This window comes from Ovis canadensis, chromosome 9 (assembly GCF_042477335.2).
Source record: "Ovis canadensis isolate MfBH-ARS-UI-01 breed Bighorn chromosome 9, ARS-UI_OviCan_v2, whole genome shotgun sequence".
Lineage (NCBI taxonomy): Eukaryota > Metazoa > Chordata > Mammalia > Artiodactyla > Bovidae > Ovis > Ovis canadensis.
In genome coordinates this window covers 98,471,619-98,487,291 of record NC_091253.1, presented here as the reverse complement: position 1 = coordinate 98,487,291, position 15,673 = coordinate 98,471,619, and the positions used below count along the sequence as shown (strand labels likewise).

The following is a 15,673-nucleotide window of genomic DNA, read 5'->3' as shown; positions in this document are numbered from 1 at the left end:
TCCAGGGGATCTTCCCAATCCAGGGATCAAACCAGGGTCTCCCACATTGTGAGTGGATTCTTTACCGTCTGAGCCACTAGGGAAGCCTACAGTCCACAGTCGTGTTTCCTTTAATATCTGACTTCTTCACTGTGTTTTATGTTGTGGAAGATAAGGAACATATTTGTCTTTTTCTTTGTTGTATGATGCCAATATTTGGGCTTCCCAGGCGGCTTAGTGGTGAAGAATATGCCTGCCAATGCAGGAACCATGAGTTCGATCTCTGAATCAAGAAAATCCCCTGAAGAAGGAAATGGCAACCCACTCCAATATTCTTGCCTGGGAAATCCCAAAGACAGAGGAGCCTGTGGGATACAGCCCAGGGAGTCACAAGAGAGTCTGACGTGACGTAGCGACTAATGAACAAAAACGCCAATATTTAGAATAATATCTAAAAATCAACCATTACACAAAACTATTTGGTGAATAGAAAGTGAATGAATGATCAGATAATATAGGCTCTTTTTTAGCTGACCAAAAAAAAAAAAAAAAATTCAAATACGGGTAGAAGCTACTGTTTGCCTTCTGATTTTAACATGTAGTCATTACATTCCTCTGAGCGTAAGAAGAGAAGTAAGGTGATTAAGTTGAGAATGATTAAGATTCCTGACAAAATTGCTTGTCAGTTTCTCTTACAGAGAAATCCATCACATCAATTTTGTTTCTCGGAAGCAGCTCTTTCAAACGTGTAAAGACAAAAGATGTGTGCTAAGTCGATTCAGTCGTGTCTGACTCTGTGTAACCTTATGGGCTATAGTCCCCCAGGCTCCTCTGTCCATGGCATTCTCCAGGCAAGAATACTTGAGTGGGTTTCCATTTCCTTCTCCAGGGAAATGTTCTAAACCTCTGTGCACTTTGGTACTCCATGGTTATCTTATTTATTGAACCTGAGCATGTTTAGGAAGTGAGATTATAGGTGACTTTTGAAATATTTTGAGATCTTACTTATGCCCTTTTTGTGTGGCTATTGTTAACCACTAAGGTCTTAGGAACCAAGTCTGTGAAAGATGTTGAAGAAATGTTCTTTGATGAGGTACCTTTCCTGAAGGGTCTCAAAATTCCCTAATTTGGTGTTGGATTCCTAAAGAAATATAAATTAAGTTCTTTGAAACTTGATTTATGACCTGCTCCTCCTAAAATTTTTCAATCAGCAGGTTAGTTTAGTATGTTCTTTAATCACATCCCTGAGAAATGATAGGAAATCTGTTTTTTTATCTTGGAGGTATGTATCTTTTGATTTTTTTCACACCACAAGGAAAAGCCCTACTCGTCCTCTCCAGACAAAAAGAAGAGACATTTAAAAAAATTGTCAATTTTCTACAATATATACATTCGAAGCTTGAAAAGAAGAGTTAAAGTTGTTGTCACTGATCTTTTCATTTTCAACAGTGTTTAAGAATAGCAAAGAAAGCCCAAACCATCCTGTGACTCTGGTGTCTGCCTTTCATGACTGACCAAACCCAGTTTCTGGAAAAACTGATAATGATCAACACTTGTCACCTGAATTTGGATGATCAAATAAAATAAATTGTTATTCTGTTCATTCATCCTTAACTGATTAGGCAATTCAAATGAGAAGTCAGACAGAAGGTGATGTGCATATTAATAATCAGTGATTCAAGAAAAATTCCGGTACACACTAGATTCCATGAAAATAATTTTATACTGGATTAGTTGAAAGCATAAAGGGGAAATGGAGAAAAATAAATGACATTTGGGGAAAATCACATTTTTAACTGTTTTAAATAATTTTGTTCCTTTGACAAATGATGCCTTTAAAATTAGTAAGGAGGCCCAAGGGTATGAGTGTATGCATCCTTTAATTAAAGTGACCTTTTCAGCTGGAGTTTTTTTTATCCCAATAATCTGTGGTTCACAGAACATTGGATCAAATGTTATATTCTCGCTAAAACCCAGGAATTAGCTGAAAATGTTTTTGTATTTCCAACATAACCGCCATCAAGTTGCAGCACGTTTTGGGGTTCCTTGGTGCACCAGGTGTGGACTCTAGGGACAGATATAACCAAATGGAATAGACTCACTGGTATTCTACTCCCAGATGGTAATCCACACTGTAATGTTGACCTTTGTTTTTCTTTTCCCAAATTGTAAACCTGAGCAAGTTTCACCTTGGTCTTTAATTCAGGCTGATACCTTTATTTTGCTCTGTGTTCCTCCTTCATGCCTTAAGAAAATTTCTACCTCTTTTCACTCCAGATTCAAAGCCTTCAGTTTTTAATCCAGTCTGATTACTGATGCTATTTTCTTCTTATTTTTTCTTTTGCTTAGTAACTAGACCTTAATTCACAGGTAGATTTAGCCTGAAGGTAATGAAGCTTAGGCTTTAGGCCTGTCATTTGATCAGCATGGGTTCCTTCCACAGGCCTGGGAGAGGCCTTAGAAATTTATTCACATGGTCATAAATTTTTGTAAAATTCGCAAAACTAAGATATTTTAACTTTAATCACTTGTTTTCATTTAGCCTGCCAGCTTTTTTTCTTTGCTTGACATTCATGACAGCTGGCATTGGGGTGGCTTCTGGCGCTTTGTGGGTCCAGTTTAGGGAGAACTGAGTTAAAGATACATATCATTTTGGTCTAGTGGGATATAATTTTTGATTCTTAGTCATTGTTGTACATGCACGTTATTACTGCTCACTGTTCTAGTGTATGAATGACTGTCAGAATTAACCCGATCACTCACTGAGAGGACCCAAAACATCTTGACTGGATCAGAATTACCATCACCATATGGCAGCCTGGTAACAGAAGCACGTGAGCAGCCAAATGGTACATACTTTGAAATGTATCAGGAGAGAATAGAATCCATGGAAAAGCTTTTCACATTTTAAGGCTCATGCATGAAACAAATGTGGATTTAGATATTCCCAAATTTGACAGGAATTCTAATGTTTAAAAAAAAATTTAAGTTATTGAGAACAAATTTAAAAATTTTTCTCACCAAGCTCATTTTTGTTCTTTCAATAAAAATGACTTAAAATTGGTGTCATACAAAGAGGTAAAAAAAATGTAAGAAATGCAGTAAAAATTTTAGAATAGCAAATATAGTAGTTGTTACTATTCAGTTGCTAAGTCATGTCTGACTCTTTGTGATCCCATGGACTGCAGCATACCAGGCTCCTCTGTCCTCCACTTATACAACTAGTTGTACTTATACAACTAGTTGTACTTATACAACTAATTTAAAAATTCTGTACTATTTTTCTGGTTTTGATGATGTTTGAAATTGTCTAGCTTTTAAAACTTTTAATTTATTGTCCTTGCTTCCCTTCCTCAGTTCAGTTCAGTTGCTCAGTCATGTGCGACTCTTTGCGACCCCATGGACTGCAGCACACCAGGCTTCCTTGTCCATCATCAACTCTCAGAGTTTATTCAAACTCATGTCCGTTGAGTCAGTGATGGCATCCAGCCATCTCATCCTCTGTCCCCTTCTCCTCCCGCCTTCAATCTTCCCCAGCATCAGGGTCTTTTCTAATGAGTCAGTCATTCGCATCAGGTGGCCAAAGTATTGAAGTTTCAGCTTCAGCATCAGTCCTTCCAATGAACACTCAGGACTGATCTCCTTTAGGAGGGACTGGTTGGATCTCCTTGCAGTACAAGGGACTCTCAAGAGACTTCTCCAACACCATAGTTCAAAAGCATCAATTGTTCCGTGCTCAGCTTTCTTTATGGTCCAACGCTCACATCCATACATGACTACTGGAAAAACCATAGCCTTGACTAGATGGACCTTTGTTAGCAAAATAATGTTTCTGCTTTTTAATATGCTGTCTAGGTTGGTCATAACTTTCCTGCCAAGGAGTATCTTTTAATTTCATGGCTGCAGTCACCATGTACGGTAATTTTAGAGCCCCCCAAAAGATAAAGTCAGCCACTGTTTCCATTGCTTTCCCATCTATTTTCCATGAAGTGGTGGGACCGGATGCCATGATCTTAGTTTAGCCCTTAGTTTATGTCATTTGTTTAAGTCCTTATGGACTAAGGAATCAGCTTCCCTTCCTAAATAAAGACATTTGTTCCAATTTTGTAATTTATAAATTTATGCTTTATAATTTGTCATGCTCACTAAAACCTGGAATAGTCCCTGCCCTAACTCAATTACCCAATAACTCAAAAAAAAAAAAAAAAGAAAACAACTATAGTGAAGGTTTAGCTAAGTGGATGGGAGCCAAGGATCCAGAATGAGGCTACAGGAATAAAATTCTGACCCTACAGTTTCTTATCTATGTGTTCCTGCACAAATTACCTAACATATGTAAGCCTCATTTTTCTTATTTTCAAAAGGAGGAGATTGGGTTTAGGAAATATAATTCCTAGTAATTTATGATAATATAAAGAATTTTAAAATGATGGGCAATCAACTAAATAAAATAATAGAATATTCATGTTGAAAGGAACCTTGGATTCTGTGTAATTTTACACTGGCTCTGTGACTCTCTCACTCCTCCTTCAGATGTGAAGGAGGAGACCTGGGTCTGGTTTGGAAACTCACCTAGCCTCCCACTCACTAAACTAGTGAAGTCTGCTTTCATTTATGCACAAGTCTGTGTAAGATTCAGTTTGAACAAAGTGTTCTGTGATTGTGTGTGTTTGGACACCATCGCTCCTGTCCAGTCCTTGTGTGCACGCTGAGTCGCCTCAGTCGTGTCCGCCTCTGCAGCCCTCTGGACTGCAGCCTGCCAGACTCTCCTGTCCATGGGATCCTCCAGGCAAGGACACTGGAGTGGATTGCTACTTCCTACTCCAGGGGATCTTCCCAACCCACAGATTGCACCAGTGTCTCTACGTCTCCTGCATTGGCAGGAAGGCTCTTTATCACTGGGTCACCACTGGGAAGCCCCATCCCATCCATATATATACATAGATATATAACCACTTGAGAGCATTAGTGAAAATATTAAACACTGCAAACAAGTAGTAATCTGTTCTCCATATGATCTCAATCTCATATGTGGTAATAAGATGTTATTTAGAAGTAAACAAAGAAATACTGACCACAGCAAATTTTGCTGTCCAGACCAGAGTTTAGTATTCAATGAAAATGGGATAATGATAATAAGCCACTTGAGGAAACATAAGCTTCCCCCCAGCTCTCAGGGATGTTGAAGGAATACCGTTTCCCACAGTACAGAAGACTGAACTCTCTGGTGCATTTTGTTTGGTTGGATATTTTTAACCATTATTGAAAGAAAATATGCACTCAAACAGCAGGAGGACTTGATAAGGAGCTAAATATTTGAATTTTTATATACAATCCCAAGGATCTGTTCCATTGTTTTTAATTTTTAATTGTACTTTTAATTAGAAAACATGATTTCTTTATAGCTTTTACTCAAATTGCCTGACAGAATAATCTCAATTCCTCTTTAATTTGACAGGTCTTTAACTATATGAATCAGCTTTATCCAACAAATATCTTCATTTCCAATTAAAAATTAATTTTTTTATGACAGGACCTAAAGATATTTTCTTTGATGTTTATAAGTCACTGAGAAGAAGAAGTTAATCAGCCTCTCTGAAGTTTGCTTTCAATTTTAGAGAACTTCATGGGCCTTCTGGCAACTCTTCCTTAATACATTTTTCTTGCAATTAGCATTCCTCCTGAATTCTGATTCCAAGAAATATTTTGCAAGTTTTGTTGTTGTTATGTGTGTGTGTGTGTGTATGTGTAATTGAGTGTTAGAATGATTTGTTCTTCACTTAGAATATTTGAGTATTTCAATTTATTTCTAATCATCCTTAACTATGTGTCCTTAAGGAAGTAAACCTCTTTTTTAGTTTAAATATTGCTTCTTATAGCATTTTCCACCGCTGCTCTCTCCATTTACTTGCACCTGCATGTTCTGATTTACTACAGTTTTATTGGCAAGCATCCTACTCAAGTTAAATGGCTCTATTTATGTGTCTTTTAATTTAACTTATAATATTTCTTCAACAAAATTTTCTGCACATGGAGTCTAACTGCTTTTTTAGCCACTGCTACAAGGACCCAGTCAATTCTCTTATATGCTTGAATCCCCTCTTGGGGAGAAGAGTTGTGAGTGGATTAGCAATGGAAGACAAGTACTTTCATGAAAGAGTCTAAATCTTTTTTAAAAGCCGTGTGAGTCTGCCAGTGTTGGAAGTTAAGCTTTGTGTAGTCTCAATATTTAAATTGACTAGAAGATGTCGTATTGATAAGAAACAAGTGCAAGAAATTTTGTTTATTTTACTCTTTAACCTAGTAAATTAGGGATTATTAGGAAAGCTAGCTTAATTGAAAAAATTGCAGAAGCTCCATTTCATCTACACATCTAAGTAAATTAGTGTTAGGAGTATAGAGACCATAAGAGAACACTAACCACTTTCCCACAGCCACAGATAGGTTTTCTAAAATGATCAAACTCTCTTCTCACTAAGTATGATGAATTAGTGGAGAGTGAAAAAGTCAACAGGTTAACAGGAGGTTTACACAGTATAGATCATGTGTCCCTATAACTTGAAACAAATAGAGGTTCAGGGAATGATAGTATGAATGCCAATGGCTACACATAACAGAATTCAGCAGATGCCAATGCATGCAGGTGCTAGTGATCAGAAGCCACAGGCCTACTTATCATGGCTCTTTATAAGCTCCTAAGTTTGAGATGATCACCAGGAGAGCAAGGCATGGAAGAGAAATCACATCATTATTTTGCTTGCAACTGTAATGCCTGAAATACTTGGAATATATTAAGATGTTGCTTTTTGTCACCAGCTGGAATCGGGGCTAGAAATAGAAATAAAGATGAGTAAATGAACATGAAAAGGGAATAACCTTTTTTTAACACCACTGCAAGTGGCCTGGTAATTCATAACTATGATAATGATAAGAATGGCAGTATTAAACAACTCCTTATTTAGTGGTACTGTTGAAGCATCTCTCAATATATGAACGTCTTCTTTTTGCTCATCTGGTTTCTTTCACTCAAATTTTTCTACATTCAGAGTAGGTCAGGAAGATGTGGTAAGAAGGAGTGGGTATGATGTGTATAAAAGTTCCTGCCAGATGAGAAACGTAGAGGTTGAAAGAGAAGAGAAGTCCAGTTTAGAGAGAGGAAGTGAAGGTCAGGTTTTCAGAACCAAATCTCTTATTCCAACATTTTGAGGATAGTAAACACAAGGGTGTGTGTTAGACCGCACTGAAAAATGTTGGGGGGATTTCATTGTTTGTCAGGGTGTAGCCTCAGACACCCTAAAGACAAGTGCCCACGGGGGCAGCGCAAGTGAGGCAGGCACGGTGGCAATGGGAGCCTGGGGGCGACTCACAGCCCCTCTCTTGTTGCTCATTTTCCAAGCATGACATTCCAAATATTTGAAAATTCTTGAGTGCTTGAGTATGAAAGACAGAATTAAGCTGAAAAGTAGGAATATATAAATCCTATTTATCAGGAATAGGATTTCCAGAGTAAGATTATGTTAGTTGAAGAAAAGAAATGGTTTTCATTTTCAGGCAGAATGTGGAAATTATAAGCCCATTCTTTTTTTTTTTTTTTAATCAAGAGAATAGCTATAATTTGGGGATGAATTCCAGACTTTTAAACTTTATTTCTTTTAATGCCTTCTGGTAGTAATATTATTTTACAAATGTTTTTGATTGTCCCACACACAAGGGCCACATGTGCTTCCTACTGCTTGTCATTAAGTGAGTTAAATCTATGCTGCCTTTGTGCTGTGGGAGGGAATTAGGGGTGTTGCTATCAATCAGAGAATTTAAGGTTGAGCATGGAGTACAGGTCTCCTAGAAAGGCAAAATGAGGACCTCTGTATATCTGCTCCTCTATACAAGCAATGAAATACTGGCAAAGACTGTCAAAATACATTTTTTTTTCCAGAATTCTGAAATTAATCAAATGCATGCAACAAAATGAGGAGCATTTATTCAAGACAAACAGCAGAGTTTGTAGCTTTTTATCTTGACCTCTTTTAATCCTTCTGTCTCCAATTCTGTGATGGTCTTGAAAACTAGCAGCCTTGCAACTTCAGAAGCACCTTAAAAACCAAGTCCCAGATCACTGCTACACTGGGATTTGTCTAACAGTATCCTGGAAAAGCCACATTCATAGAGTTTTGTTGTTATTTGGCCCTGGGAAGGAGGGGAAAAGTTATTTCCAGATTTGCTACATTATTCAAACTGTTTAATTTTAAACAAAAATTATGAGACATGCAAAGAGATAACAAGTGTCTCCCATTTGTAGGGAAAAAAAGCAGCCAAGAACAAACAATGCCCTTAGATTCAAATGTTAGAATTGGTAGACAAAAATTTTAAATCTACCATTATGAAGAGGTTCAAAGAAATAAAGGAAACTGTATCTAATGAATTAAAGTAGAACATGAAAACAGCCTGCCCACTGGCAAAAGTTGGGTGACTTAATAGTTCAGGCATATAAGAAAATCTCCAAACAAGTATTAGATGAATAAGTGAAATGAACAGAGGGTTAGCTGCACACTATGGCTCTGATGGTAAGGAATTCACCTGCAGTACAGGAGACCTGGGCTCAGTTCCTGGGTTGGGAAGATGCCCTGGAGGAGGGCATGGCAACCCACTCCAGTATTGTTGCCTGGAGAGTCCCATGGACAGAGGAGCCTGGCGGGTTGCAGTCCATGGGGTTGCAGGGATTCAGAAACGACTGAGCAACTAAGCATGCACACACCCTGGTGGCTTAGACATCAAAGGATCCCCCTGCAGTTCAGGAGACCCGGATTCATCCTCTGGGTTGGGAATACTCCCTGGAGGAGGAGATCGCAACTCACTTCAGTATTTTTCCCTGGAGGATTCCATGGACAGAGGAGCAGGCAGGCTACAGTCCAAGGATTGCAAAGAGTTGGACATGACTGAGTGACTAACACTTTCACCCACTTATGAGAATAATAATGTCTCACCACATAGATAATATCACTAAAAGAAATTACAAAAAAGATACAAATAGAGATTATAGAGTTTAAAAGTACAGTAACAAATAAAAACCTCACTATAAGAGTTCAACAATAGATTAGCTCTGGCAGAAGGAAAGTTTGATAAACTTCAAGAAGACGTATATATTAAGATAATCCAGTCAGAAGAACAGAAAAAATAAGAATGCAAAGGATGAACAGAGCCTCAGAGACCCTTGGGACATCACCAAGTATACCAGAATCAACACAGTGAGAATCCCAGAGGGAGAGAACAAATAAAAGAGAGAGAGATTTGAAGAGGGAATAGCCAAATCTTTCCAATTTGATGAAAAACATAAGGCTACTCATCCATATTGGTAGATGTGGCTATTACATATATCTAACAACATGGTTCATTTCCAAATCTTCTCCAATCCTTTTCATTTAGCTTGATAGCTGGTCAATTTTACCCAGGTAATAATTCATGGCTGCATGAATTATTATAATATAAAACTAACTCTGAGCAAACAAAACCCAGTAACTTTCTGGGTTTGCCCAACTATTATCAGAGAAACTACAGGTTTTCTAGGCACTTGGTCTATCTTTCAAATTATTGCAGGCAATTACCATATCAAATGTTTTAACACTAAAAACGTATGTCTGTTTTTAAAATCTGTGACATTATTTCCTTGTCATCCTCTGTTTCATTGCTAATCAATGAAATTTATTTCAGGATTTTGTTATAGTATCACACCATTTCTAAATACTATTTCCTTTTTATTGCATCTGAACTACACAGTTTTAAACGATGTTAAATGGGGTGCTAGTTTACTCAAAACTATTTCTTAAGAATATTTCTTAAAGAGATGGTAATACCAGACCACCTTACTTGCCTCCTGAGAAATCTGTATATAGATCAAGAAGCAACAGTTAGAACTGGACATGGAACAACAGACTGGTTCACAATAGGAAAAGGAGTATGTCAAAGCTGCATATGGTCACCCTGCTTATTTAACTTCTATGCAGAGTACATCATGCGAAACACTGGGCTGGAGGAAGCACAAGCTGGAATCAAGATTGCCGGGAGAAATATCAATAAGCTCAGATATGCAGATGATACCACCCTTATGGCAGAAAGTGAAGAAGAACTAAAGAGCCTTTTGATGAAAGTGAAAGAGGAGAGTGAAAAAGTTGGTTTAAAACTCAACATTCAGAAAGCTAAGATCATGGCATCTGGTCCCATCACTTCATGGCAAATAGATGGGGAAACAATGGAAACAGTGACAGACTTTACTTTCTTTGGCTCCAAAATCACTGCAGATGGTGACTGCAGCCATGAAATTAAAAGATACCTGCTCCTTGGAAGAAAAGCTATCACGAATCTAGACAACATATTAAAAAGCAGAGACATTACTTTACTGACAAAGGTCCATATAGTCAAAGCTGTGGTTTTTCCAGTGGTCATGTATGGATGTGAGAGCTGGACTATAAAGAAAGCTGAGTGCTGAAGAATTGATGCTTTTAAACTGTTGTATTGGAGAAGACTCTTGAGAGCCCCTCAGACAGCAAGGAGAGCAAACCAGTCAATCCTAAAGGAAATCAGTCCTGAGTGTTCATTGGAAGGACTGATGCTGAAGCTGAAGCTCCAATACTTTGACCACCTGATGCAAAGAACTGACTCATTTGAAAAGCCCCTGATGCTGGGAAAGATTGAAGGCAAGAGGAGAAGGGGGTGACAGAGGATGAAATGGTTGGTTGGTATCACTGACTCAAGGGATGTGAATTTGAGCAAACTCAGGGAGACAAAGGACAGGGAGCCTGGAGTACAGCAGTCCATGGGGTTGGAAAGAGTTGGACATGACTGATCAACTGAACTGAATGAAAAGTAAATAAATATCCTCTATCATAGGATAACTGTGTTTTATTTAAAATTACACATGCATCTTTCAACTTAACATTTATATTCTCAAATGTTAAATTACAGATTCATTTGCTCTGACTGTAATAGTATTTTAAAAATATGGAACAAATAATAGCTAAAACATCAATCATTTTACTGTCTAAAAAGTATTATTATTATAATGACTAATAATGAGAGATATAATCTTAAAACTGAAGCATTGAGTTTTCTATTAAATAGGTAAACCCACTATTTAATACCCCTATAGTTTAAAGTTTCATGGAGGTGCATCTTTATCTTGAAAGGAGAACACATTTTAAAGATGTTTAAGATGAAAAAGAACACTGTCACTTATTCTTGAGCAACCATTTTAAAAACAAGAATAAACAAATTTGGAAACTCAAAAGTGAAGGATTTTTTGGCCTGTTTCTTTGTATTTATGCTATAGTCTGTTAATATGCAATCTTTTTTACTTTAAGGCCCATTCACAGGACTCCATTTGAACACAACATTGTGTGGAAGATGCTGAAAACGATTCCAGATTTAACCTCTCAACTACTTGATGAGCATCTGAAAATACTTAGTAAGAATGTCATTTCTGAAACCTGGATAAAAGGCAGCACAGGTAAACTGACTAATCTGGAGGGAAATTTGGCAAAAGACAAAATGTGTATCATTATTTTGAGTTTTCTGTCATAATAATCTGAATTTCACTTGACATGCTAGAGTGTAGTGTTTGGCTGTATATAATTTGTAAAGTTATAACTAGTGAAACAAATAACACTTCACATTTTGGTAATTAGATTTTAAAGGTTAGGGTTAGGGTTAAGGTTTTGAACATGCATCAGAATCCCTCAGAACTCACTGAGATGTGTTGCTGTGCTTAGCACCTAAGGTTTCTGATTCAGTAGATTTAGGATGAAGCTTAATTTGCATTTCCAATAACATTCCAGGGGTTTCTGCTAGTCTGGGAACCACACTTTGAAAACCATTTATTGACACACACATTCAATACCAATCTAGCATTGATTTTCATAGTGAACACAGTAAGTGGTCAGAGTACTTATCTGACTGACCCAGATATTGAGAAAACAAAAACAAAATCTTCAGACAAATTTTAGTTAGGTTTCCCATTTTAATTTCTAGTGCCTTGACCAGGGATATAAAGGGTGCATTAACAGAAGCATTTTATATGTTAATATTTTGGGGTGGTGGCATATAAATAAACACACACACAGAGCCACACACACACACACACCTAAACCAACAGACTTAAACACTATTCTTTTGCATTTGTTTAATACCTATTAGAAAATTATGAAAAGGCAAAAACAGATGACACTGAAAGATGAGCCTCCCAGGTCAGTAGGTATCCAATATGCTACTGGGGACTAGCAAAGAAATAGCTCCAGAAAAAAAAAAAAATGAAGAGGCAGATTCAAAGCAGAAATGACACCCACTTGTGGATGTATCAGGTGGTGAAAGTAAATTCCAAGGCTAAAAGTACAATATTGAATAAATCAAGGTAAACTGGATGTGGTCAAACAGGAGATGGCAAGAGTGAACATCGACATTTTAGGAATCGGTGAACCTAAATGGATGGCAATGGGCGAATTTAACTCACATGACCATCATATCTACTAGGGGAAAACATCCCTTAGAAGGAATGGAGTCAACCTCATAGTCAACAAGAGAGTCCAAAATGCAGTACATGGGTGTAATCTCAAAAGCGACAGAATGGTCTCGGTTTGATTCCAAGGTAACCATTCTATATCACAGTCATCCAAATCTATGCCCCAACGACTCATGCAGACGTCTATGAAGACCTATAAGAACTTTTAGAACCAACACACACACACACACACACACAATGTTCTTTTCCGCCTAGGGGATTAGAATGCAAAAGTAGGAAGTCAAGAGATACCTGGAATAACAGGCGAGTTTGACCTTGGTGTACAAGATGAAGCAGGGCAAAGGCTAACAATTTTTGTCAAGAGAACACACTGGTCATAGCAAACACCCTCTTCCAACAACACAGAGACAATTCTACATATGGGCATCACCAGATGGTCAATCCTGAAATCAGATTGATTATATCCTTTACAGACAGAGATGGAGAAACTGTATACATTCAGCCAAAACAAGACTTGGAGCTGACTGTGACTCAGATCATGAGCTCCTTAGTGCAACTTTCAGACTTAAATTGAAGAAAGTATAACCACTGGGCCATTCAGGTAGGATCTAAATCAAACCCCTTATGATTATACAATAGAAGTGACACATAGATTTAAGTGATTAGATCTGATAGACAGAGTACCTGAAGAACAATGGGCGGAGGTTTGCCACATTGTAAAGGAGGCAGTGATCAAAACCATTCAAGAGAAAAAGAAATCCAAGAAGGCAAAATGGCTGTCTGAGGAGGCCATACAAATAGCTGAGAAAAGAAGCGAAGTGAAAGGCAAAGGAAAAAGGAAAAGAAATGCCCAACTGGTGCAGAGTTCTGGAGAGCAGCGAGAAGAGAAAAGAAAGCCTTCCTAGATGAACTATGAAAAGAAATAGAAGAAAATGATAGAATGGGAAAGACTAGAGATCTCTTCAAGAAAATTAGAGATGCCAAGGGAAAACTTCATATACAGATGGGCACAATAAAGGGTAGAAATGGCAAGGACCTAACAGAAACAGAAGTAATTAAGAAGAGGTGGCAAAGATACACAGAAGAATTGTAGAAAAAGGTTGTAATGGCGTGGATATCCATGATGATGTGATCAGTCACCTAGAGCCAGACACCCTGGAGTATGAAGTCAAGTGGACCTTAGGAAGCACTATTATGAACAAAGCTAGTAGAGATGATGGAATTCCAGCTGAGCTATTTCAAATCCTAAAAGATGATGCTATAAAAGAAGGTGTTGCTGCCCTCAATATGCCAGAAAATTTGGAAATCATCAATAGCCACATGTCTGGAAAAGGTCAGTTTTCATTCCAGTCCCAAGGGAAGGCAATGCCAAAGAGCCTTCAAACTACTGTACAATTGTGCTCATTTCAAGCACTAGTAAAGTAATGCTCAAAATCCTTCAAGCTAGGCTTCAACAGTACATGAACCAAAAACTTCCCAATGTTCAAGCTGGATTTAGAATAGGCAAAGTAATCAGAGTCCAAATTGCCAATATTAAAAAAAAACCCAAAAAACCACATATATTTTGTGTTGAATTTTCCACAATGAATGTATATTTATGTGCTAGTGTTTGTAAGTAGCTATTAGTTTTTTATAAAAGGTTTTAAAACCAAAATTAGAAGCAAATACTGCATTCTCCAGGTATTGTAATGACTTGTGTGATAAACTGATAAAATATGAACTTTCATTACTTAACAAAGACCAACTTTAAAATGTGAAGATTTATGTTAAATAAGACTTTGCAATTCATTTCAATAGTGCATATTTTTAAACACGTCAAACATTTTTATTATCTGTGTTTACACCTACATGTGCTACAACCCTTCTCTTGAGTTTTTAAGACATCTAATTCTGGCAACTCATTTGTGTTTCACTATCAAAGCAGTCAACTCATTAAATATCTGACCTTTGTAAATCTCTTTGTTCATCCAACTCTAAAAAAACAAAACAAAACAGGTCCAACCAGGTGTCTTTCTTTTTCCCCTTTCTTTATTTATGGGTGCATTTCCCTCCCTCTGATGTTATTTAAAGTATTCCCCCTAGTAACCTCTCATCACAGGCTGCTGACTTTCAGTCTGCTGCTAAGGCTTTGGCTTCGTTCTCGAGATTCTGCACAGCTGTTTGCACCTTCTGGTCTCTTCTGGTCATGGGATTTTTTGGAGTTTCGTCATTTAAGGCAGCTTCCTACTCAGCCTCTTATGAACTGTTTTCTTAGACAATAAAACATTAACAGGAGCAGCAATTTTTTTATTTCAAACACTGAATAATACACATACATATTTCTAGCTTAGGTGAAAATGGTACTGAAAACATGAGTACTATATGACGATCATTATATATAAAGATTGTTTATGCTGCTATAATAAAACACTATATATATATACCTATATATATATAGTATGTATGGCAAACTCTATATGTGATATAGATATAGTTTACTTAATTTAATTGATCCCAAGAGTTTCCCACTGGATCTCATTTTATGGCCTGGGCAGAAGGCATTTTTAAGACTGGCAAACTAAAGTTCAGAAAGCTAAGAAAATTAGCTTAGAAGAGAATCCAATTTAATGGCTAATATGGAATTGGATCATAGATAAAAACTTTATTAATATCTACCTTTAAATTAACATTGCAACATTGCTATGAAATTATTGATATAGGGATTTTTGTCTCTTAATATATATATGTCAATTTTGCCCTTTTCTTTACTTGAAGTCCACTAAGTCTTAATGTTATTTCTCTACTATTTGTTTCAGTTTATTCCCTTTTAGTCTTATTTTCTATGAGGTTAGATCTGAAAAACTCCATAGCTCCTCATTTTTAAATATTGTATTTATTTTTAATGCTGAAAAATATGTTTAGATCACTAAACCTTAAACAAATCTTAGCGTGCATAGACTTTATTTTCTGTGGTGGCTTAAATTTCATATAGCATATAAAAACATAGTAGTTACATCTCATGAAAAATCTAATGGGCCCCTTCCCCATATATAAATTAACCATAATTTGAACAATATGCTCTTACAATAGAAGTAATAAAATATTTCACCTTACCGTAAAGACTGTGTCTCTCTTAAAGGCGAATGTGGCCTTGAAGAATATATATTGATTCTAAAGTGTACATGTGTCTTCACTGCAACTAAGGTGTTC

At 37.0% G+C, this 15,673-nt stretch overlaps 1 protein-coding gene across 1 annotated transcript in view; it reads left to right on the top strand.

Annotated features, from left to right (window-relative positions):
- The window catches only part of CNBD1 (cyclic nucleotide binding domain containing 1), a 494,192-nt gene that overhangs the window by 260,866 nt on the left and 217,653 nt on the right, over positions 1-15,673 (top strand). The window contains exon 5 of the mRNA XM_069600350.1: positions 11,331-11,476. Coding sequence (XP_069456451.1) covers positions 11,331-11,476 — 146 coding nt within the window. The remainder of the gene's footprint in view (positions 1-11,330; positions 11,477-15,673) is intronic.